Raw genomic sequence first — 23,659 nt, 5'->3', positions numbered from 1 at the left:
AAATGCAAAGATTGCTGACTTTGGGCTATCAAAATCCCACTCCATAAATCAACAGCAACGCAGTACTATCCAAACAATACATATTGTAGGCACAGATTTTTATGTAGATCCAGAGTATGTGACATCAGGAAAGTATAAAAAGGAATCAGATATTTATTCGTTTGGGGTGGTTTTATTTGAGATGCTATCCGGAAGATTAGCCTATGAACAAATTTGCACACAAGAAAATGACAAAGGGCTTGCACCCATTGCAAGACGACGCTTTAGTGAGAAAACGCTAAGGAATTGATAGATCCTAAAATGATAGATGATGACGGTGAACACATTGTTACTTTAAATAAAGGACCCAATCAAGAGTCCTTTGAAGCATTTTCAAGAATTGCATATCAATGTTTGGCGGAAACTCAAGCCAAGCGTCCAATAATGGAAGCTGTCATCAAGGAACTTGAGAATGCTTTGAATTTACAAGTAAGAAGCCTTTACAAATATTACAATATTTTTCTTCATATCCCTTTTAGTAATTACTATGCTCATTCATTAACATGTTAAAGAAATATGCGATTTATGATCTAGGGTCAGCCCTTAGGGAGGGCTGGGTGGTCGACAGCCCTCGACCCGACACCCCGTTAGGCCCGAATAATTTTTTTAATATATATATATTTTTTATGAAAAACAATATGTATATTTAATGGTTAAACTCAGTTACATAACAACTAATTTGGCTTCGTGGCAAAATGTATGATTGCTAACCAAAAGGTTGAGGGTTCTAGTGTCATTTGAGAAACGTTTTAAGCCTATTTTCATACAAAAGTTTTTTACACAACTCAAATCATAACCAAGTATGTCAATTTAAAAATTAATTTGTTTAAACCTAACAAAATAGTCATTTTACTTGAGGCCCAAAAACCCTTAAAAGTCTCAAGAAAAATAAAAAAAATAAATTATAACTCAAAATACAAATAAAAAATAAAAAAAAAAACTAAAATATTTTCCTGTCTTTACCGATTAAGAAAAAGACAAAAAAAAATGAAAAGAGATTTTAATGGCCGAAGCAAGACTTCTGGATTGCCTTTCTACTACCATTGTATTGTCTATCTATTGGGTTGTGATTCTTAACGGGTCTTTATTGGAGATAATTTAACTACTATTGGGGGAAGTTTTTTCTATTTCTATACTGTAATCGACATGTATAGACTCACGAGAATCTCTAAGTGTTCAAGCATTCAACAATTCAATCACTATAAATAAAGACACAATGTCGAGAAAAAAGACACAATAATTAAAATAAACAAAAAATATACAATAAATCAAAAATATTATACAATGTTGAGTAATGTAATATAATATCAAGGAAAAAATAAATGACGAAAATAAAACAAAAAGAACAATGATAAGCAAAAAAAACAAAATGTTTTTTTTCCTCAACGTTAAGTCCTTTTTTTAAACTAAGAAGACAGGAGAAATGTATAGTATTTTCTTTCTTTCTTTTCTTTTTTCTTATTTTTTTTTACTTTTTGCGTTTTTTTTTTTTTTTGTATTTTGAGTTATAATTTTCTTTTCAAGTGGTTTTTTTAGGACACAAATTTTTATCATCATTTTCATTTTTGTCCCATGTAGAACAGGTTGACCCTCAAAAGTTAACCAAATATTATTTAGAAGTACTAAAACAATAATCGTATCCATCAACATATTTGTGGTTACACGTTACTAGCTAGTTGAACACCCATGTGTGTGTGTAAGGATTACAGTAATAACTAATTATGTGGTAAATAATGTGAGAATATTAGATGCATAAGTGGAATTTTGAGATGTCGCATGTGCATGCATTCAAATCTTACATGTGAAATAGTTCTTTCATACCACATGTTTAGTTCTTTTCGTATTTTTTTTCGTTTGAAAGTTCTAAAACTTTAGTATTTAGTGACACCTACAAAATTCTTGAATTATGATTTGACACAAAGAAAGGATAAATGACAGTTTGCTTATAATATCATTATCGTCGTCACAAGTGCATGTGTATGTACTACAACCTTCATTTTAACAAACAATGGTGCAGGGGGAAACCGTGGTACTTTCAAGGTTTCGGCTCAGTGATATATTATTGGCTACTCAAAACTTCTCTGAAACATGTTGTATTGGATTGCATGAGTGTGCTAAGGTGTATAAAGCAGAACTTGATGATTTTGACAACAAAAGTTTGTTGGCATTTAAAGAGAGAAGCGATGATGAATGGCCAAAGACATGGCCCAAGACACGCGTCAATGTAGCTATAAAACGCATCTCTGGTAGCACGGATGTAAAACAAAGGTTCTTTTTAGAAATTGAAAGGCGTACTAGTTGTAAGCATCCGAACATAGTCAATGTTCTTGGATTTTGTGATGAAGGTGATGAGATTATCCTTATTTATGAGCATGCTTCCAACAAAAGCCTCGATTACTATTTGAAAAATTTTCTTTGCATGGATAACCTTACATGGACGCAACGTCTACAAATGTGCATTGGTATTGCACGTGGACTCAATCACCTTCACACCAAGATGGATAGCCAAGAAAGGCTAATACATGGAAACATAACGAGTGCCAACATTCTCTTTGGCAAGAACTTGGAGCCAAAGATTGGTTACTTTGGGATCTCAGAATATCACTTAGAAAACCAAGAGGCAAGCACTCTCATTAGCACACAAGTCTATAGGGATCCTGAATTTGAAAAAACACTTGTAATGAAGAAAGAGTCGGACGTCTACTCCTTTGGAGTTATACTGTTTGAGATCTTTTGTGGGGGGTTAGCATATGATCCCATTTACATAGATAAAAATCAAAATGGGCTTCCACACGTTGCACGCAACCACTTCGATGATGGAAAAATAAAGACATTGCTAGATCCTAAGCTAAAGGAAGTAACCAATGATGACATTTTTACTTCAAACAGAGGACCAAATCAAGATTCTTTGGACACGTTCTTAAAAATTGCCCGCCAATGTTTGGAAGAAGCTCAAACAAAGCGTCCAACAATGGAAATTGTCATCCTGGAACTTGAGACAGCATTAAACTTTCAAGTAAGTCTATATTTTCGAAGTATATACTTGTTTTCTTCATATACTTGGCCAATCATATAAAGTATCATGCTTAACCATTATCAGTCAAACGGAAACATGGGATTTATTTTCAAGTTAAATTGGAATACATTAAGCGCAAACTAGCTAGAACCTTAGATTTATCATGTATATTGCGTTAAGTAAATTAATTAAAAGCTCGCTACACGTACCTTTGAATTTTAAGTTTGTGGATTTATTAAAAAAATGGCCTATTATAACAAAAAAGCTAATGACATGAGTTCAAACATTTAAACAATGCATAAATGTTATATACCCATCAATAGATTTAGCTTTATTTCGTGAATTTCTTCTGATATTGGACATATCAGATATGGAAAACTGAGTCGATCAATGATCATGAGTTATTAAGGATTTAATTATCAGTATTTTCAATGCTTTTTTAAAAACTACTTTTGTGTATTATTTTGAGTTACTATATCGATATATTGCTTTATGATTCACAGGAAAATCTCATGAAAAGCCTCCAGATTTCTCTAAAAGACATTGAATTGGCCACAGAAAAATTCAGTCAAAAGAATTACTGTGGAAGTGGGAGATACTGGAAGGCATATAAAGGAAAGCTACCACATGCTGCCATTGTTGCAAACCGGTGGGATAGCAAGTTTAATGATCAATTTCGGACAGAACTTGATATCCTTTTCAAGCGTAAGCATAAGAATATTATCAGTCTTGTAGGCTTCTGTAATGAGACCAATGAAAAGATCATTGTTTACGAGCACATGTCTAAAGGAAGTCTTAATATATATTTAAAAGATTCTAATCTTAGATGGATTAAACGACTCAAGATATGCATTGATGTTGCAAGTGCGTTGGAGTTCCTTCATGGAGGTGATGTAACACTGAAGAAGGTGGTACATAGGGATATCAAAAGCCATGGAATATTACTAAATGATAACTGGGATGCTAAAATTTCTAATTTTGAGTTGTCCACATTTGATTCATCAAACCAGGAGATGGAACATATTACCGATGATGCTTACCTTGACCCACAGTACAAACAAGGTTTAACTGAAAAATCAGATATATATTCGCTTGGTGTGGTTTTAGTTGAAATCTTGAGCGGAAGATTGGCACGTGTAGAGGGGCATGAAGATAACAGTCAATTTTTAGGTTCTTTGGCTAAACACCACTACGATCAAGGAAAACTTGATCAAATGGTGTTTGAGGATATGAAGAAACAAATTGTGGAACAATCATTGACTACATTTGCGGATATTGCCTATCAATGCTTAGACGAATATGAGCATATGCGGCCCCAGGCTAGTGAGGTGGTGATACAACTAAAGAAAGCATTGGAATTTCAAGTAAGCTTTCATGTTTATACAAATGTTGGCCTCCTTTCAATGCATGTATCATGAAAGTGCATAAACAAGTACTTATTAATAAAAAGAGAATATATAACCATTAATATCTAGGAAACATATTTAGGTGAGAATTTTTGTATTACTTTTAACTATAAAAATAGATCATGTCAAACTGAAAACGAATTTGTTATTATTTTTTATTTAACTGTTTAATTTGTACGAGTATGTAGGAGGACTCTGAAATATGGGAGCCCAAACTACCTAGAGCCTACAAAGAAATAATACGGTTGTCGGGAACCTCTGAAATCTACAATAAAAAGGACATTTACGTCAAGCTCTCTGAAGGAATCCACCTTCCAAAGGACAAAGTGGTAATTAGCTTGTTTCTATCATAACTTCATGTATTTTTGCTATTTAATACATATATACTATTTAGGACTATTCATTTATCTCTTTTCATTCAACTTTTCCTTGTGATTAAATTGCTCATTTGAAAATAATCAACTTAAGAGAAATCAGACTTATTTGATTTGTTTTGTTTGTTTTGTGTATCAGTGGTTCATACTAAGTGATAATGGAGAATTAAATAAAATGGTATCAGCGACAGCAGCAAACTTTTCTTATAAAAACCGAGAATCACATAAGTGCAGATCTATTCATATATCAAGGTTCTCTCCTGTCTCTCCCTCAGTCACACACACACATTTTCACTTTGAAATTTTTGTAGCAAATACTAACTGTTTATCTTCAACTGCAATAATTTATGATCAATGTTGATTGGTTAATCATTGTTTATGGATGATCCGAAACGGTCTGCTAGCTAGTGGACACCCTTTAATTAACAAAGTTATTTGGTTTTCTAGGATTTCTTCAAGCAACTAATAAAACTATGTAGGCGTGACTCGTGAGGATTGTAGGAGTAAACTTTTAAGGATGTGTGTTCACTGTAAAAAAAAAAAAGTAATAAACCTAACCAAATATAATATTGTCTACTTTAAAATCAAAACAAGTAGTACATTGTTTGACCGAACATATACTTATAATGCACCTTGATGAATCTTGAAGACTCTTGAATAGTAACGTTTAGGAAAATTGTATAGATTGTTAAAAGTTATTTCATGTTGCCAATTTTGTACTTTTAGCTTATTGGTCCCCGCTTAATCTTCTCATCCCTAACTCAATGAACCGATCATAACTGACTTGTACTTGGACACCATGATCACGATTCACAATATGAAATAGTAATTGCAAGATGAAAAATAAACAGACACACTTGTACTGAACAGAGTAGAAATAGGGGTTCTGTATACTACAAACTGATGTGATTGATCCCTATATAAAAGTATAAACACAACCAAACGACGCAGCGTTAAGGATAAGCACCGGTTGGTGTTTTGCAATAACTGCAATACAGTTATCAGAAAACCCTTAACCACTGTGGCCTCATATCGGTGTATCCTAAACGAACCCATAAGTCATGTGGCCTTTGGCCCTAACAGAAATAAAAATAAGCGCAAACCAACTTTTAAAAGTACCGAAACATAAACTAACAAATAAACGAACTCAACAAGGTTAGTGAATTGGAGTGCGGACTACATAGCTTTATGAATAACTATATATGTTTGAATTTTCTAGACTGACCACTCGTAACATGTACAGGTTTTGGAAAGTGGCAAAGATGTTGGATATTTCAAATTTAAAGATCCAAGTTACAATAGACAACCGTTTTTTATCTCCGGATGTCATATATGGGATTTATTTGATCTTCAAATTTTCTGATCCAAGAATATTTTCTCATAAACAACGTTTGTACGTGAACCTAAAGTACAAGAACGGGACTGATACTTTGAATTCATATTTTGCAACATGGAGGGACGAAGAGTGGATGATGATTGAATTGCACCGTTTTTCGAATCACAAGGAAGGTGTTTCATTTACATTTCTACTAGAGAGCTTTTCAAGATACTATTGCACAAATGGTGCCATCTATGTTGAAGGCATTGAGTTTCGAGCCATTAAAAAAGCAAGTCAAAAAATACTCTTTTGATCTCATTCTGGATTATAATGCTTTTATTTTTTATACCGTACATTACTGCATGTAGAGAATATGATGTTACAATTTGTATACACAGGTGGCACATGAAGATAACAAGAATCTAAAGGAGGCCCAACAAGTTCAAAAATCAAAACCTAACTTGGAGGACTTGAAACATGAACTAGTTAACAATGAAAAGGTTCTTTTTGGCTTATATGCATATAATTAATGAATATTATTTTTTGAAGACTCAAAATATTCCTTGTGATCTTGGTACTAAATTCTGTCATTTGTCGAACAGTTGTTTCTAAGGGAATTGAACGGGAAGAAACATCTTATGCTGTCTGCCACGGAGATTTTGTACAACTCTAAAAAATGGGAGTTTTTTCGTTCTAAATCGTCAGCAGACTCAAGGTTTGCCTTTTAATTAAGCTCAATTAATTAAATTGTAAAGTCTGATTAAAAAGATGGTACTTTGTCTTCAAGAAGTATGTAACCAATATCGTAAACGCAGATTTCAAAATGTGATGGAGCTTCTACCGCAACAAGTATTTAGAATCAAGTACAAAATTGAAACTCAAATGTTGTCACCATTCATGGAATACACATGTTACCTTGTGTTCAAGCTTTCCGAAAAATGTCAAGGGCTGCATTGTCCAGTGAAAGTACGAGATCTACTATGTCGTAAAAATAAAGTAAACCAAATTGTTTATTTTAGATCTCCAACCCGTGTGAATCATCATGATCCCTTTTGGGTTCCGGAGCAGCGGAAAGATGGATGGATGGAGGTTAGGATCTGGAAGTTCAACTCAAAGTTTGATAATAATAATCTCGGAAAGGATGTTATTCCTATGAATTTGAAACTCATAACCTACGAGGGAACTATGTCAGGGCTTATTATATGTGGCTTAGAGTTTCGACCAACGTAGAGGAATATGTAACAAACTAATTAATATGTTGTTTTTGTATTGTATCAGTGTTTGAATTGTTATGAACTGAACACTAATGAATTGAATTAAGATGACTGAATCAAACGATTAACTCATGTTATTATGAATTGAACTAATGAAATGATTATAGCAAGATTTGTGAACGAATTGAAAGAAAACATATTAAACCCTAATTCAGGTTTTCTTTATCCGTAACAGCTACTAGCACGCTCTGACTTTGAATATTGGCAATATTAGTCCTCTGAGTTAATTTGCTTATCTAACTAACCATATCTCACTTAAGGTTTGAACTATGAGAATAACTAGGTTTTAACCCTTGTAGTGAACGGGGTTGGGTATCAAATATTTTGAAATTAAAAATAACTTACGATAGATAAATACAAATTATATTTAACATTGTTTTATTAACAGAAATATATTTATATTACTTGACTAGACATGCAGAAACACCCGTCATATATAACTCTCATAGGTTAGAACCCATCTATCATACGAGATGGTAACAAAAAAATATATAACATTACAAATTTTGATTCATACCACTAATATTAAGAAATACAAAGTAATAAATGGGAAAAATGATATATATAACAGTAAATTCAATATAACATGGGTAAATAAATATACAATTCATGATTTTCTAAATAAATAAACAACATGGTAGTAAGTTTGGTGTTTGCCAATGGTGCCAATGGTTAGCCATGCGCACCCTTAGACCTCTTCTTAGTGGTTGCGTCCGTTAATTTGAAGACACGCATGTTCGTATAATATTGGTCTTTTGAATAACTCGTTGGAAAGAACTAAACCTCATCATTGTTCATATAAGCAAAATTGGATCAAGGATTATTGTAAAAAGTCAAAACATCATGTCAAATATAATTAAAGATTGTTGATCATATTTTAATTAACACTGTATGAGTAACTTTTAAAGAGACTCTTCCTAACCAATCAACACTAATAACACGATAGAAAAATTACTACGGATAATTTCAATCTGGATGAACAGTAAAAAACTATAATTACTTCTTTTTGTTACCCCTTTTTAATACAAAACCATAAAAATGTGTGAGTGGTGATAAAGGGAGAAATGGAAATTTGTCCTACTACCGCAAAGGAAAATGTTAAAATTAAAATGCATTCAAGCAAATGTAAATGTTAATTAAAATGCATTCAAGCTTCGTAACTGACCGGCATACGTACACCATCATATTCTTATATTCATCTCCCATTTTATGAAGTCGGAGAATAAGTATTCATCACGAATTTTGGCTTGTTTTCTTATTCACATATATGGCACATTGGCAATTAAATTTAAGACCACCATTTGAAATACTTCTTTTGAAACAACAATTTGGTTAGAACAAACCAGTATGGATAAAGGATAAAAAAAACAAGTAAAATTAATTGCTTCAAATAGTTAAGGCAACATAATTTCAACTCATGATTAAGGTTACGTTTGAGATTGAGCTTGAAAAATGCTTATTGTCTTATTGACTTTTTTAAAAAGCCATTTTGAAAAACCAGTATTTGCGGTTTTTATAAAACTGTTTTTTAACCATTTTCAAAAAGATAAAAAAAAAATTGTGATTGCCACACATTTTAACTTATTGGCTTTTTGAAAACACTAAAAAGACAATAAAATTTTTCAAACTTAATTCAAAGTATGTTTTAAGTATATAAAAGTAGGGTCAAGTTATTCTACAAAGGGGAACAAAAATGAGAAGGATGAGAAGCCATAATTTATTGACATGTGTCAAGTAGGGATAAAAGAAAAATGGTATAAAAGTAATATTACACATTTTCTCTCTCCACATGCAAGTCACATGTTGATTCCCCCATCATTTTTAAACGTCTATAACTTTTTCATATGATATTTAAAAAAAAAATTCACCATAATAACAATCGTTTTTTTACCTTTAATATGAGTATAATTTTGTTATATAATAATAAAAAGTAATTTACGTCATTGTGTCTTTTTGCGTACCATTGTTTCTTTTTTCGTCATTGTGTCTTTCTGTTTGTTATTGTGTTTTTTCGCCGTTGTGTCTTTCATCTAATAATTGTGCTTTTTTTTAAATACTAATAACACCGTTGTGTAATAGTATATATATATATATATATATATAATGAAAAATACCAATAAATTATCTAATGCATAAAACACAATGATGAATGCATATTACACAATAACCTGAAATATAAAATACAATAATGAATACATATAACAACACAATGACCTGAAACATAAGACACACTGGTAAATACATATAACACAATGGCTAAAAACGTAAGACACGATGATAAATAATATAACACAATGGCCTGAAACGTAAGACACAATGGTAAATACATATAACACAATGGCAAGAAACGTAAGACACAATGGTAAATAATATAACACAATGGCGTGAAACGTAAGACACAATGGTAAATACATATAACAAAATGGCCAGAAACGTAAGACACAATGGTAAATAATATAACACAATGGCCTGAAACGTAAGACACAATGGTAAATACATATAACACAATGACCTGAAATGTAAAACACAATGGAATCTATATATTACACAATGCCTTGAACGTAATACACAAACAACATAATACTATTTTTCTCAAATTAAGTGAATATTGAACACAATGACTAAAGCACAAAGATAAGTATAAAGACACATTCTCAAAGACACAATGACGCACGAAAGACACAATAACGTAATCTTTGTGTTAAATTTTATCTTTAATATGAGTATCAATTGAAAAACACAATGATCAAAATTTATAACACAATGCATAGAAAAACTCAATAAAACACAATGGACAACCAAATAACACAATATAAAAAACCCACCAAATTTTTTATTTTTATATAACAATATGATATTCATATTAAACATAAAGAAACGCTTGTTATTATGATAATTTTTTAAAAAAAATGTCGTATGAAAAAGTTATAGACATTTTAAAATGATGGAGGAATTGACATGTGTCTTGCATGTGGAGAGAGAAAGTCTTCATAAATGGGTTATTACCTACATGCCCTTCTCATCTATTTTTATTTAATTTTTATTCTTGAATTAATCTCCATCATCCAAATCTAAGATCAATGGATTATATTCCTTCTTATCCTTCTCATTTTTATTGTCATTTGTATTTTAACTTTACCCTATAAAAGTATAACATTACAAAGAAGTCCGATTTGATCTTAAAAATAAAATTAACAAAAGAGTGCATTCCACATCATCTAGTCAAAAAACAAAAAAGCAAATTTGACCCCACATCTTAAGAGATAAACTTAAAATACAAATGAAGACAAAAATGAGAAATGTGAAAATTATTTATGACCGTATTAAAAATCCTTTAAAACTAAATTTAAAAAAATAATAAAAAAAATCAATTGTAAATAAAAATCGAAAAAAGTTAAAAAACTAAAATGTTTCCGACATCATTCCGGTTAAAAAAAATACAAAAAAATAAAAAAAAATTGACGAAAAGACACAATGACGAAAATGATCAAAAGACATAATTATAACTAAAAAAAGACACAATAGATTGCAAATTTTAACATAGTGCCAAACAAAATATAGCATAATGTTGAGTAATATAACACAATATAAAAAAAAGACACGAGTGTTAAGGAAAAAAGACACAATCAATGACGAAATAAACATAAAACACAATGACAAACAAAAAGACACAACGACTTTTTTCACTTACAATTGTGTTTTTTATTAGAACGAGAAAGACGGTGGAAACATTTTTGTGTTTTTACTATTTTCGTTTTTTTATTAAATTTTGAGTTATGATCTTTTTATTCAAATTTTTTAAAGGTTTTTTTGTGTGGCTACAAATACTTCTCATCTTTTTCATTTTCCCCTCTATAAAATAACTTGACCGACATCTTCATTATCATCATCAATCACCTTCAACCTTCAATTTTTCATTTTCCTCCATTTTCATTAAACATTTGAGAGAAATGCGCCTCCGATCACCTGGGGCGGTGTTCCATATAGAACTAGTCCGTGATCCCCACTGAACTATACTGATCGGCCTAAAAATAAAAATAAAAATAAAAATAAAAAGACATGTAAATTTATAAATAAAATGTTTACATAAAACAATATCCAATCAAATCAAATCAATATCTCCCTGGTCCACCCGCCACTTCCTACGGTCCGCCACTTGTTTTCCTTCTTCAGAAACCGACAAACAAAAGTCTTTAATTACCAGTTAATCTTTGACTCTGCGCGGGCGTCAACACTCATTCGTTCCACTAACAAACCACAGGCATCTTATTACTTCCGATCAGTTACATACATCCCTAACGGTAATAATAATAATAATAATAATAATAATAATATCTTTCTCTTTATCTTCTATTACTTCCGATCAGTTACATACATCCGTTAATTAAACTTGTGACTTTCATTTTGATATGTGAACAGGTGTAAGTGTGTGTATTTTTAGGGCCTTTTGTTCGATTAATCAATGGCCGCTCCACCACCGAATAGGGCTGGATCAGCAAATTACGATTACCTGATTAAGTTGTTTTTGATTGGCGATACCAGTAAGTGTTTTGTTTAGTGTTAATTGTTGTTATATGGATCGCGTGTTATTCATGCAGGGCCGCCTGGGATGGGGAGACAGGGAGGTCGACTCAATCATTTCAGAGGCCCTAAAGTTTTTTAAAAAATTGCTAGTAAACCTATTAACTCGTTTATATTAAAAAACAACTGCATTAAGCTCAAATGATCAACTTTATTGCCCAATTATCAATATCGTATCATTTACTTTTGATATGTAAGTTATCGAATTTATATTTTACTTAAAGGCCCGAATTTATAATCGCATTCTGCCCAAAAATTTTTAGTGTTTCTTGGAGACGACCTTGTTGATGTTGTAGATTTGAATTTAATGAATTCAGAGGTGTATGATGATTGTCTACACAAAATTTTTGTTAGTGTTTACAAGTGTTAGGGCTTTAGATTGTGGTTTCGGTATGAATCTAGTTTATTGTTTAATTTGTTGTGTGTTTGATTGTTGTTTACTGTGTTTAAGCAAATAATGGAATGTTTAGTCTGATGTATGTCTTCTTAATGTTAGAACTTAGAACCAGTGGCTGATTCTTTAGTGAAAGATAGTGTTTATGATACTCTCATTGTTTATATGCAATTCATAAGAAAATGATGTTAAAAGAGGGAGTCTTATATTTTTCATCGAAAATTAAAAAGGTTGAACTTGTACAACAAAAGTGGCCATTCTAGCTAGCATATTAGTATTTGGAAATGGAATGAAATCATGCATATCATTCTAATAAATGGTTGATGACAAGCTCACGTTTCACAAATATTTGCAGTACAAAGTATATGCCAATTGTTTTGATGTGTAATTGTGTTTACATAAATATATATGTTGTTCACTATGATATTTCATTTTAGAAACCGGAGCGCGACTTCTTTAGTTTCGAAATATTATTAAAGATTCCACATTGGCATGAACATTGCAAACATTTTCCAACATTTATGTAGTTATGGTGCGTGGATTAGGAGTTGATACTTGTCTAATACTAGTTTTGACAAACGACAAGATGGTTATATGATAAAGTCTTTATCATTTAAAATTTATAACGTATATAGATTAACATTATTGCATCACCTTGTATGGCTCTTTTTCTAATAATATTAACGTTATGTCAAATCTTTTACGTTAAGTTCACGTTACAGCATCATGTAAGGCAATCACCATAAAAACGGTTAGACATTGACGTATCGCTTTCAATTTTTGAAATCTTAATTAGTAATTTTTTACCGATTTGCGTTTCTATTCTATTTCTTTATTTCACGAGCATATTTTGATTTCCTTGCAGGTGTGGGAAAGAGCTGTTTTCTTCTGCGTTTTGCTGATGGTTCTTTCACTACTAGTTATATCAGTACCATTGGGTGAGTTATTCTCATAGTATCTACATTGTCAGCTAATTTATGTATTTTTACAATGAATTTTGACATTATAAAAACTGTAATCGGGAATTACAGTATTGATTTCAAGGTTAAAACCATCGAGCTCGATGGCAAACGTATCAAACTACAAATTTGGGATGCATCTGGTCAGGAACGGTTCCAGACTATAACAGAGGGTATGTTTTTTCTCTTTATGTTGGATGATAGAGGTGGCAAAATGGACTAGTTAGGTGGGTTGGGGAATGGGTGCAGCCGTGGGGTGTAAACGAGTTGAGCCTGAGCTCGTTTAACTTATGAGAGCTCTAGCTCAAGATGGGCTCAGTTTGAGCTCTAGTTCTAAAGCTCGAGCTTGACTCGTGAGTAGTTTTTCAAGCTCGAGCATGGCTTGGACTTGGCTTGTTTCTACTTGTTAGTTAATTTATATTATTTATAGGTTTTTATTTATTTATAATATTTATATATAACATATTATCTATAATTTGTTTGTTTTTATCATGATTCTATATATAAGAATAATTATTAGATAAATATATAGTTAATATGTTAAATAAAAGTATATAAACAATAGACTCGTTTAGGGTCGACAGCCGGCTCTAGCTTGGGCTTGCTTGTTAAACAAGCTTATTATTTTGATAATAATCCAGCTTTTTCAGTAAATTTGATTCAGGAGGTTTATGCTTAAAAACACACCTTGGATGACTTACCAACCTTTCCCTTTTAAACTATTTTTGCTTGACCCGTCAGATGGAAAACATATCTTGAAACGACTGAAAATAAGTAAACTGGCTGTAAAGAAGTTTCTACACTTCTACCCCGCAGATATTGTTTTATCTTGTGCTTATAGTATCTTTAATTTTTAATGTCATGTGTTTAGTATTTAAGTAGTATGCAATTTACACATTTTTTGTTGGGAATTTTAGCTTACTACAAAGGAGTCATGGGTATATTGTTGGTGTATGATGTTACAGACGAGTCATCTTTCAGTAGTAAGCTTTTCCTCCTTCTGCTTCTATTTGCTTTATAACTAATTCTTCAATTTGTTATTAATCATCACTGATGGATAAAGGCAGGCCTGTAAACAAACGAACGAACTTGAACACCTATTTTTGCTCATTTACATTAATGTACGGACATGGCACAGGTTCTGCTCGTTCATTTACATTTGTAAACATTCGTTTATTTATAGTTGTTTGTTTATGTTGGTTTAAATATTTATTCGAATTTTTTTGTTACTAATACTAATTTAAATCAATTGGAAGTTCATATTATAGGAACCTTTATCAGATATCCTTGTTTACTTTTAAAAGTTTGGATGTAATTACCCCACTATTTTAGACTTTAATTAATTTGGGAATACGTTTACTTTTGCTAGGTATTCGTTCATTTATGTTCATATGTGTTCGTGTATGTTTGTGAACCGTTTGTTTAGAATATTAACGAACACGTTCGTTTTCTTAAAGAACAGAGTCACAAACATGAATAAGAAAATCTATTCATTTAACTGTTTCTTGTTCGTTCGTTTATCATTACGGCTGCTGTTTCCTCATTAAATAAAGCTATTAATGATTTCTTCTTAATATAAACACAATAAATTTGTTATTACTATAACGATTTAATATTTTGGATAAAGTGATTTAGTTTGACGATCTCATTATTCCCCGTCTCTTTAATCAGACATAAGAAACTGGATTCATAACGTCGTACAGCATGCTTCTTACGATGTTAACAAGATTTTGGTGGGAAACAAGGCTGATATGGATGAAAGCAAACGGGTATATTTATTATAGTAATAATAATAATAATTATTATTATTATTATTATTATTAGTTTTTAAACTGTGAAATTGGAATTTATGACACTTAAATAATATCTTTTATTTATAGGCTGTACCTACTGCCAAGGGGCAAGCACTTGCTAATGAATATGGCATTAAGTTCTTTGAAACTGTAAGTTATTTAAGGTGACCAATACCACATCTGTTGCACGTTCCATAAATGGTGTTTTGGTTTGAGGCCCAACTAAATTGACTTCTGTTTCCTCCTTGATTACGATTATTGTTGTAGTTACCATGTCCTCCACGACGGTTGTTTTGCCCCCGCCCACGAGTATTACTTGGCCGATTTTAATAAAAGGCCTGTGGGGAGTTCTGTGAAGCGGGCTGAAGTTGGAGTCCGAGTTGAGAAACCAATTGTTGAAGAGCCTGCATTGTTTCAGGTGGAGGAACTATTGAACCAGAGGTAGCAGTGGAGCTATTGCTGGTTGTAACATCTGTGAATGCTTGAACGGGTGAAATATCTGGAATATTCTTCTTGACCATCAAGTCAAGATCAGATAGCAATCGCAATCCCTGAAGTTCAAGAAAGGTTGTGGGAAATTGCCTTGCAAGGATATTGGTTTTTAAACTGTTGTATTCGTCCCGAAGACCTGGGATAACAAGCATGACCAAATCTTTTTCTTTCATTGGTTCACCAATATTGTCTAGGGCATCTGCATACTCATGTGCCCTAGCAAGATAGGCTGAGATAGTCTCATCACCCTTCATGGCAATCTTAAGGAGTTGTGTTTTAAGGGTAAACTCCCTTGAGGAAGTGTGGGGTGCATAAGCATTCTCAAGAGAATGCCATAAATCTCGAGAGGTAGTACCTTGAACGTGTTGAAACGAAGCTTCTGAGATGGTTGATATCAACAGTATCGGACATGATCATCATTAGCCACCCATGTTGTATAGTTAGGGTTTGGCTGCGGCTCTGCAGAAGTGCCCTCCTTGGCTTTTTGAGTTGTTTGCTGGATTGTTTTGATGGACAAGGAATGGTTCCGTCTATATAGCCAAATAATTTATTTGTAACAAGAAAAGGCTGAATCATAGCCTTCCAATATCCATAGTTTGTAGGAGACAAAGTAAAACTGAATTTGTGGGGAATTGTGTGAAGTTTTCTCGGTGGTAGTAAAGGCAGCAAAGAAGAGCCATTGGATCGATTTATGGCTGGTGGTTTGATTTCTGGCAAAGAGGAGGGGTGGTGCGGCAGAATTAGGGTTAGAACCTAGGAGGCTTTGATACCAAGGGGGTGTTTGGCTAAGCCTTTTCTTTTTGCTTTTTTGCTTTTGGAGGGGTAAAATGTCCAAAATGCCCCTCCAAAAGCACCAAATTAAAGCTTTTTTGCTTTTTGAAGAGGCATTTTAGACATTTTACCCCTCCAAAAGCAAAAAAGCAAAAACAAAAAGCTTAGCCAAACAACTTACAAGATAAACTTGGTAAACGTATTTGTAAATTGTATGTCAATAACTGATTACAATAGGAGTATAAATACTGAATACATTTACACTCTAGCCCCTCTAATATAATACATGCATATAATAAACTTAATTGTCTAATAGTACGTATAAATAGTTTAGTTGTAAAGGTAGTTGAAAGTTGACCAAAATATATTTTTCTAATAGATACAAGTTTTTATTCAAAATTTATTTATTATTGTTTCGTAGTAGTAGTTAACACATTAGTTACTAATTTTTTTTAAAGCGCAAGTTTCATATATACCCTTTTACAAGCCCACGGCTTCATAACACATTTTCTCTTTAAGAAATAAGAACACTAAATATTAAAATTATTTACTTAGTAAAATCGTGTTTTGCTGAATAAACTAATAGAAACATATTTTCCCCTATTTGTATGTTCAGTATAACAAACTCTTATAGTCATACAAGTTATAATTATCTGGTTTAATTTTATTTTACTATGAAGAATAGATATGATATTTCTAATTGTCTGTTTGAAATGCGTAAACATGATACTGTGAAATTGACCTTTTCTTAAAATCGAAAAAAATAGTTTGTTGGTCAAAAGTCAACTCATCTCGACCCAAACCCTTAGCAAAATATGATTCAAAAACTAAATATTTGGTTGTTTGAAAACCGCTTAATTGGTTACGGTTTGTTCAGTTATTGGTTTTCGATTTTCACAATGGGGTCGGCTCGGTTTCAAGTTTTTTCGCCTTTACCGTCTGGTCTTGAAAATTTTGGGCCCAAAATAATGAGCTTACACTTGAAACTATAGTTATTTATGTTAATATATAGTTTAACTGATATTACACATTTGGGACCAAAAAATGGGTACACAGATTATTAATTTCTTATAAAAAAATGACCAAAAAATGGGTATACAGTTTATTAATTTCTTATAAACTACTTAAAATTGGTTTTCATTTGATAGCAAAATATAAAACTGAGCCATCGGTTTTATCCGATCTACCATTCTAAGGCTTAACAAGCCAAAGATCAATCCCAAAACACAACCTTTAATCCATTTCTTACCTTTTGGCGTTCTAGATCTACAACCGGTTTAAGAGTTGTAGATGTAGCTTCTTTTGATGGATTTCTAGCACAAATGAAATGAGATATAGTCTTGTTATCTTGGATCTTGGATTGAGAGTGTTTGTGTGTGAAAATTATGGTGTAATTAGGGGTGATAAAAGGGTTATTAGGGTCAAGGTTAAAAGAACGGAATTGCGCCTCGAGACGTTTCCCTTAGCCTCACGAGGTGTAAGCCTCAAGGCGAAATTAGGCGTAAGCCTGAGGCGGAATTAAAAAATAAAATAAAATTTATATATCTTTTAAAAATTAAAAATTATATGTATCTTAAAAAATAATTTTCACTTTATTATTATATACACACACACATTGATTATATATATGTGCATGGGTATTTGTACTCATAAACTCCATTAAACCCATATTAAGCCCATACTTAACTACATAATTCTTTCTTTAACACTATATATAATAAAAAAATTCTACATAGTTCAATTTTTCATTGACCTCGATGTCCTCTAACGGCACATGGGTTGTGTCATCGGCAAGACATATTCGTAAGTGAGAAATGTGAAAGGTAGAGTGGATCCCATCCAACTCTGCAGGTAGCTCTAACTGGTAAGTCACCTCACATGTACGTTCCACCATCTTGAACGGTCAGCTTTCCTAGTTTTCTGAATTGAATGGTTCCTTTCCATGGCAAAACCTTCAGCATCACGATGTCACCAATGCTAAACTTGACCAGTCGTCGTTGTTTATCAACGTAAGACTTTTGCTGGTGTTGAGCTGCTTTCATTCTAACCTTGGCCTTAATCTGATAAAACCTTGTTGTCTCCTGAACGACTTCTAAGCTTCTAAGCTAGCTCTTTCTGACCAATTTCTCCTCAACAAAAATGAGTTCTATGGAACTAACCGTATAACATTTCAAACGACGAAATACCAATACTTGCATGGTAGCTGCAATTGTATGAAAACTCAAGTGATCATCCCAACTACCATGGAAGTCTAATATACAGGCACGAAGTATATCCTCATGGGTTTGGATGGTCCTTTTAGACTACCGGTCTAGTCTCTTTGAGGATGATATGCAGGGTTTAGTATTGTTCCCATTAAATCATAGAACTTCTTCCAGATCCTGAAGTAAAACGTGTATCCCGATCTGACTCAATGGACAATGGCACTCCGTGCCTTGCCACAATTTCGTGGATAAATAGTTATGCTAACTACTCAAACGAGAAAGTGAGCACTTTTCGTCAATCGGTGCACAATCTATGGATAGAGTTTGTGATGTAGGCCTACTGAACTTCAGACATGACAGTGTGAGTGGAAATGATTTTTTGTCCTCTAGTGATGGGGCACAGGGGCGTGGTATGATGGGGCATGACCCGTGCTTGGTTGTTTATTTCTTCATTTGATCATCCAGAGGTTATTTGTTCCAGAAAATTCAAAGTAAACCTAACAAATACAAAATCCACTCGAATCCTTGTAGAAACAATTAAAAACGAGATGCAAATGATGCATAATTGTGTACACACTGAATATTGTTAGAAGTATGTGAATTTTTCCGTCAGAAGACGTGTTTTAGATGGCTCTTTAAAATAGTACAAGGTTTGTTTAGTTTTTGACGGCCGATCCTGGCTGGTTGGTCTGGATTGTGGTGAAACATATATTTAAAACACGGAGCGTTCTTTGCATTACGGTTTCCAAATCTTGGCCTATATATCAGTTAGATGTGAAGAATGCATTTCTTCGCCAGAATTTAAACACATGCATTAGTCACTAGTATAAATTGTAAGAAGGAAAACATATTAATATTTGAATAAATACTTATTGAATATGTGTAGGCAACGTGTTCATCTCAAAAGATTGCAAAAAGAAATATATGTAGGCACCATATCGGTCTATGGTAGTTTAGGCGTGAATGTTAGAATGAAAATGAATATTAGAATGACATGCGGCATTAATTATTTTCTTTTGTTAGAAGAAGATATCATTTAATACTCTATTTTAATTTCATACACGTACACACAATACATGCATACAGATGATGAAAGTAATAAGATCTTCTGAAGAAGATTTAAGATTTGAAATAACAAATATTGATAAGTCTAATGGTATATACACATATTGTAATGATGTATGTTTTGTTGGTAATTCTGGACGGTATTCACTATTCACAAGTCGATGAATATGTAAAGACCTAAGTTGGTCAAGTTGTTTTAGTTTTTTAACTGTAATATGTGACATATGTCAAGTTGTTTTAGTTTTATAACTGTAATATGATTAGCATGGTAACGCCTTGGTCACCGAGTTAGAGTTTGATCTAAAAATATAGTGCTTGAGTAGAGGCGTTGGATGTGTGATCAATAAAGAATTATTGGAATGAGTTTTTGAGCTAGTTTTTTCTTACAATGATATAATTTTACTGATCTCGTGTCTTGATATTTCAACCTTTGTGGCTATATAATAACCATTACTATTGTTTTCATTTCTAATACATGGCTTAGGTGGTTTTCTTTTTTGACTTTCATCCCCCTATTTTCCTCTTTGGTGTATTGTTGTTTGAAGTCCTTTACATGGTGAAACCAATGAAAACACAACGTCAAGGCATCATTAATCCAAAGTTACGAGAACAAATGGATAGACAGTCGTTGACTTTCTTAACAAAAATAATTGATAAGTGCTTAAATGAACATCCTGTGCAACGCCCAACTATGGATCAGGTTGTCAAAGAACTTGAGGGTGTGTTTGAACTTCAATGGAAACATGAAAATCATGTAAGACGACTTTTATTTTTATTTTTTTCTTTTGGCTTTCTTCTTTCCTTCGGTCATTTTTATTATTATGGTTGCTAATTTATTGTGCATTGAGGTAATTGGTGTTATAGGAACACTCAACAGCTGCAGATAAAGATGAAGTCACGTCATCATATCTCCTCAAGGTAAACGAAATTGATTTTTCATCATAATAACAAAAGTTGATATCTCATTGCCCGACTAATGCCTAGCGAGTTTTACAACTATGATGATACTCCCATTATATCTTAACACACTATTTTGTAGTTGGAACGGCTGAAGATTCCACTAAGTGAAATAAAAGAGGCAACAAATGGTTTTGATGAAGCACACTTTGTAGCTGGTGGCGGGTTTGGCTTAGTGTATAAAGGAGAACTTGATCTTTTAGGTATCCAAAATTCACCATCAGTTGAAGGTGAACAGAAAAAACAAAGCAAAACACCTGTAGCAATAAAATGCATCAAAAATAGGCAAGATGTGGCCAGTAAAGAAGGATTTTTAACAGAAATTGAATTGCTTACAAGTTGTAAGCATCAAAACGTTATCTCACTTCTTGGCTTATACATGGAAGCTGATGACATAATTCTTGTGTACGAGTATGCTTCCAAAGGAAGCCTGAGTGATTATTTGGGAAGCACTTGTAAAAATATTAATCTTACTTGGGGAAAAAGATTAGAAATTTGCCTTGATATTGCACGTGGAATAAACTACCTTCACACCAGTATGGAGGGGAAACCTAGGATAATACACCGAGATATAAAAAGCGAGAACATCCTGTTGGATGAAAATATGAAAGCAAAGATTGCTGACCTTGGGCTCTCAAAATTCCACTCCAGAAGCCAACAAGCGAGCACTATCCATACAAAACATATTGCAGGCACAAATTTTTATGTGGATCCAGAGTATGTGACTTCAGCAAGGTATAAAAAGGAATCAGATATTTATTCCTTTGGAGTGGTTTTATTTGAGATGCTATCTGGAAGGTTGGCCTATGAACAAATTTGCATAGAGGAAAATGAAAAAGGGCTTGCATCCATTGCGAGGCGGCGCTACAATGAGAAAACACTAAAGGAATTGATTGATCCTAAAATGATAGATGAAGTTGGTGAACACATCGTAACTTTAAATAGAGGTCCCAATCAAGAGTCTTTTGAAGCATTTTCACGAATCGCATGTCAATGTTTGGCGGAAACTCAAGCCAAGCGCCCGACAATGGAAGTTGTCATCAAGGAACTTGAGAATGCTTTGAACTTGCAAGTAAGAACCCTTTACAACAATATTTATTTCATTATCCCTTTCTAGTAGTTACTATGTTCATCATTAACATTTTAAAGAAATATATGATTTATGAATGTGAATTATGATTACTTGTCCCGCTAAAAAATGATTTATAATCTGTCTATTTCAAAATAGAAAAGGCACAAACTCTGAATTTCATATGTAAAGAAGTACATGAATATATGAACTTAATTGAAAAACCAATACCTTTTAGTTTAAACTACGAGTTTGGGGAGTTTTGGAATTATTGATGTATAATAAGGAGAAAAGTTATGGCTCGTATAGTCGTTTGAAGTTGTAGGGAATTTGTTTGTTTATATATAGTAGGGCTCTTTTAAGCTAGTTTTTGAAAGGAAAAAAAAACTAAACACAAGGTCCCATGCAGACCCGCTCCAAATCTGGTATCTTCAAACCTAAACACAAGGTCAATCTTTCCCATACTACTCACCATGCTCTCTATTCTTCCATCTTTATCACAAATGATCCTAAAGGTTTTAAATCTGCTTCTAAACATCAAGTATGGGTTACAGCCATGGAAAAAGAGCTTTCTGCTCTTCACAAAAATGAGACTTGGACTCTTGTCCCTCGACCCAAAAATCATAATGTTGTGGGCTTTAAATGGCTATATCGCACAAAATATCGATCTGATGGAACTATTGATCGTCACAAGGCTCGTCTGGTCGCACAAGGCTTTAGCCAAATACCCGGTATTGATTATTTTCACATGTTTAGCCCGGTGGTCAAGGCCTCTACTGTACTTATTATTTTATCTTTAGCCGTAATAAATAATTGGAATTTTCATCAACTTGATGTAAATAATGCGTTTTTACATGGCAAATTGAACGAAGAGGTTTACATGGAACAACCAACGGGTTTTATTGACCCTTGGTTTCCAAATCACGTATGCCGCTTAAATAAGGCTATTTATGGTCTCAAACAAGCCCCAGGGGCCTGGTTTCAAAGGCTAAGTAACTTTCTTGTGCAATACGGTTTTCATTGTAGCCGTGCAGATCCATCTCTATTTATATTTAATCAAGGTTCATGCATTATGTATTTACTTGTTTATGTGGATGATTTAATATTGACCGGCAATCAACAAGAGGTCTTAATCGCATTTGTTACAAAGCTCAACCAAGAGTTTGCTATTAAAGATCTTGGTGATCTAAATTATTTTCTAGGGTTGGAAGTCGTTCGCCACAAAGACGGCCTGTTCCAAGTCAATCTAAATATGTTGCTGATATTCTTCAAAGGGCCGATCTTACAGATTCTAAACCTGTTCACACCCCTCTGGCTGCTAATGAGTCATTCACGTCTCTTGGTGAACCATGTTCAGATCCTACTGTGTATCGGTCATTGGTAGGAGCTCTTCAATATTTAACCATTACAAGACCGGATATCTCTTTTGCTGTTAATCAAGTTAGTCAATACCTTCATGCTCCCAAAACTACTCATTTGCAACAAGTAAAACGAATTCTTTGGTATATTAAAGGAACCTTGGCGTTTGGACTCCATTTTTCCAAACCATCTAATACTACCATTTTGGGTTATTCTGATGCTGATTGGGCACGTTGTCTTGAAACTCGTCGCTCTACCTACGGGTACTCTATTTTCCTTGGTGGTAATCTTATTTCTTAGAGTGCTAAAAAGCAACCCACAGTTTCAAGGTCCAGTTGCGAGTCTAAATACCGTGCAATGGCGAATACAGCTGCTGAAGTAATTTGGATCACACATTTACTTCGTGAATTACATGCTCTTCCACCTGGAAGACCTACCATTTTGTGTGACAACCAAAGTGCTCTTTTCTTAACGCAGAATCCTGTGGCACATAAACGTGCAAAACACATTGACCTGGACTATCATTTCATACGGGAACTTGTGACGTCGGGAAAACTTCACACTAAATTTATTCCAACCAAGCTTCAA

General features: G+C 33.1%; 2 protein-coding genes and 1 long non-coding RNA gene across 3 annotated transcripts; all 3 read left to right on the top strand.

The window, feature by feature from the left end:
- Positions 1 to 276: 276 nt before the first annotated feature.
- Positions 277 to 7,456, top strand: LOC143623039 (uncharacterized). Its single transcript, XM_077094048.1, has 8 exons — positions 277 to 468; positions 2,057 to 3,055; positions 3,559 to 4,419; positions 4,650 to 4,790; positions 4,975 to 5,087; positions 6,079 to 6,653; positions 6,756 to 6,868; positions 6,969 to 7,456. The coding sequence occupies exons 1-6, from the start codon at positions 301 to 303 to the stop codon at positions 6,464 to 6,466; spliced, it is 2,670 nt and encodes an 889-aa protein (XP_076950163.1). The 5' UTR covers positions 277 to 300; the 3' UTR covers positions 6,467 to 6,653; positions 6,756 to 6,868; positions 6,969 to 7,456.
- A 6,848-nt stretch (positions 7,457 to 14,304) lies between these two features.
- Positions 14,305 to 15,304, top strand: LOC143622858 (uncharacterized). Its single transcript, XR_013151794.1, has 3 exons — positions 14,305 to 14,344; positions 15,033 to 15,130; positions 15,242 to 15,304. It is a non-coding gene; the product is annotated as an uncharacterized LOC143622858 (long non-coding RNA).
- A 4,995-nt stretch (positions 15,305 to 20,299) lies between these two features.
- Positions 20,300 to 21,760, top strand: LOC143622924 (putative receptor-like protein kinase At5g59700). Its single transcript, XM_077093929.1, has 3 exons — positions 20,300 to 20,440; positions 20,551 to 20,604; positions 20,726 to 21,760. The coding sequence occupies exons 1-3, from the start codon at positions 20,300 to 20,302 to the stop codon at positions 21,758 to 21,760; spliced, it is 1,230 nt and encodes a 409-aa protein (XP_076950044.1).
- Positions 21,761 to 23,659: the final 1,899 nt, after the last annotated feature.

Source organism: Bidens hawaiensis, unplaced genomic scaffold (assembly GCF_021521415.1).
Source record: "Bidens hawaiensis isolate Kalapana, Puna unplaced genomic scaffold, B.hawaiensis_p1.1 tig00003244_1, whole genome shotgun sequence".
Classification (NCBI taxonomy): Eukaryota; Viridiplantae; Streptophyta; class Magnoliopsida; order Asterales; family Asteraceae; genus Bidens; species Bidens hawaiensis.
Note: the sequence above shows the minus strand (reverse complement) of the source record. Positions and strands in the feature narration are given on the sequence as shown.

Bases quoted from the DNA above. Each gene is read 5' to 3' on its own strand.
- LOC143622924 (XM_077093929.1), top strand. From the start codon at position 20,300: ATGGATAGACAGTCGTTGACTTTCTTAACAAAAATAATTGATAAGTGC. The intron at 20,441-20,550 runs GTAAGACGACTT...TTGGTGTTATAG, and splicing joins AATGGAAACATGAAAATCAT to GAACACTCAACAGCTGCAGA. The intron at 20,605-20,725 runs GTAAACGAAATT...ACTATTTTGTAG, and splicing joins CGTCATCATATCTCCTCAAG to TTGGAACGGCTGAAGATTCC.
- LOC143623039 (XM_077094048.1), top strand. From the start codon at position 301: ATGATAGATGATGACGGTGAACACATTGTTACTTTAAATAAAGGACCC. The intron at 4,420-4,649 runs GTAAGCTTTCAT...ACGAGTATGTAG, and splicing joins AGAAAGCATTGGAATTTCAA to GAGGACTCTGAAATATGGGA. The intron at 4,791-4,974 runs GTAATTAGCTTG...TTTGTGTATCAG, and splicing joins ACCTTCCAAAGGACAAAGTG to TGGTTCATACTAAGTGATAA.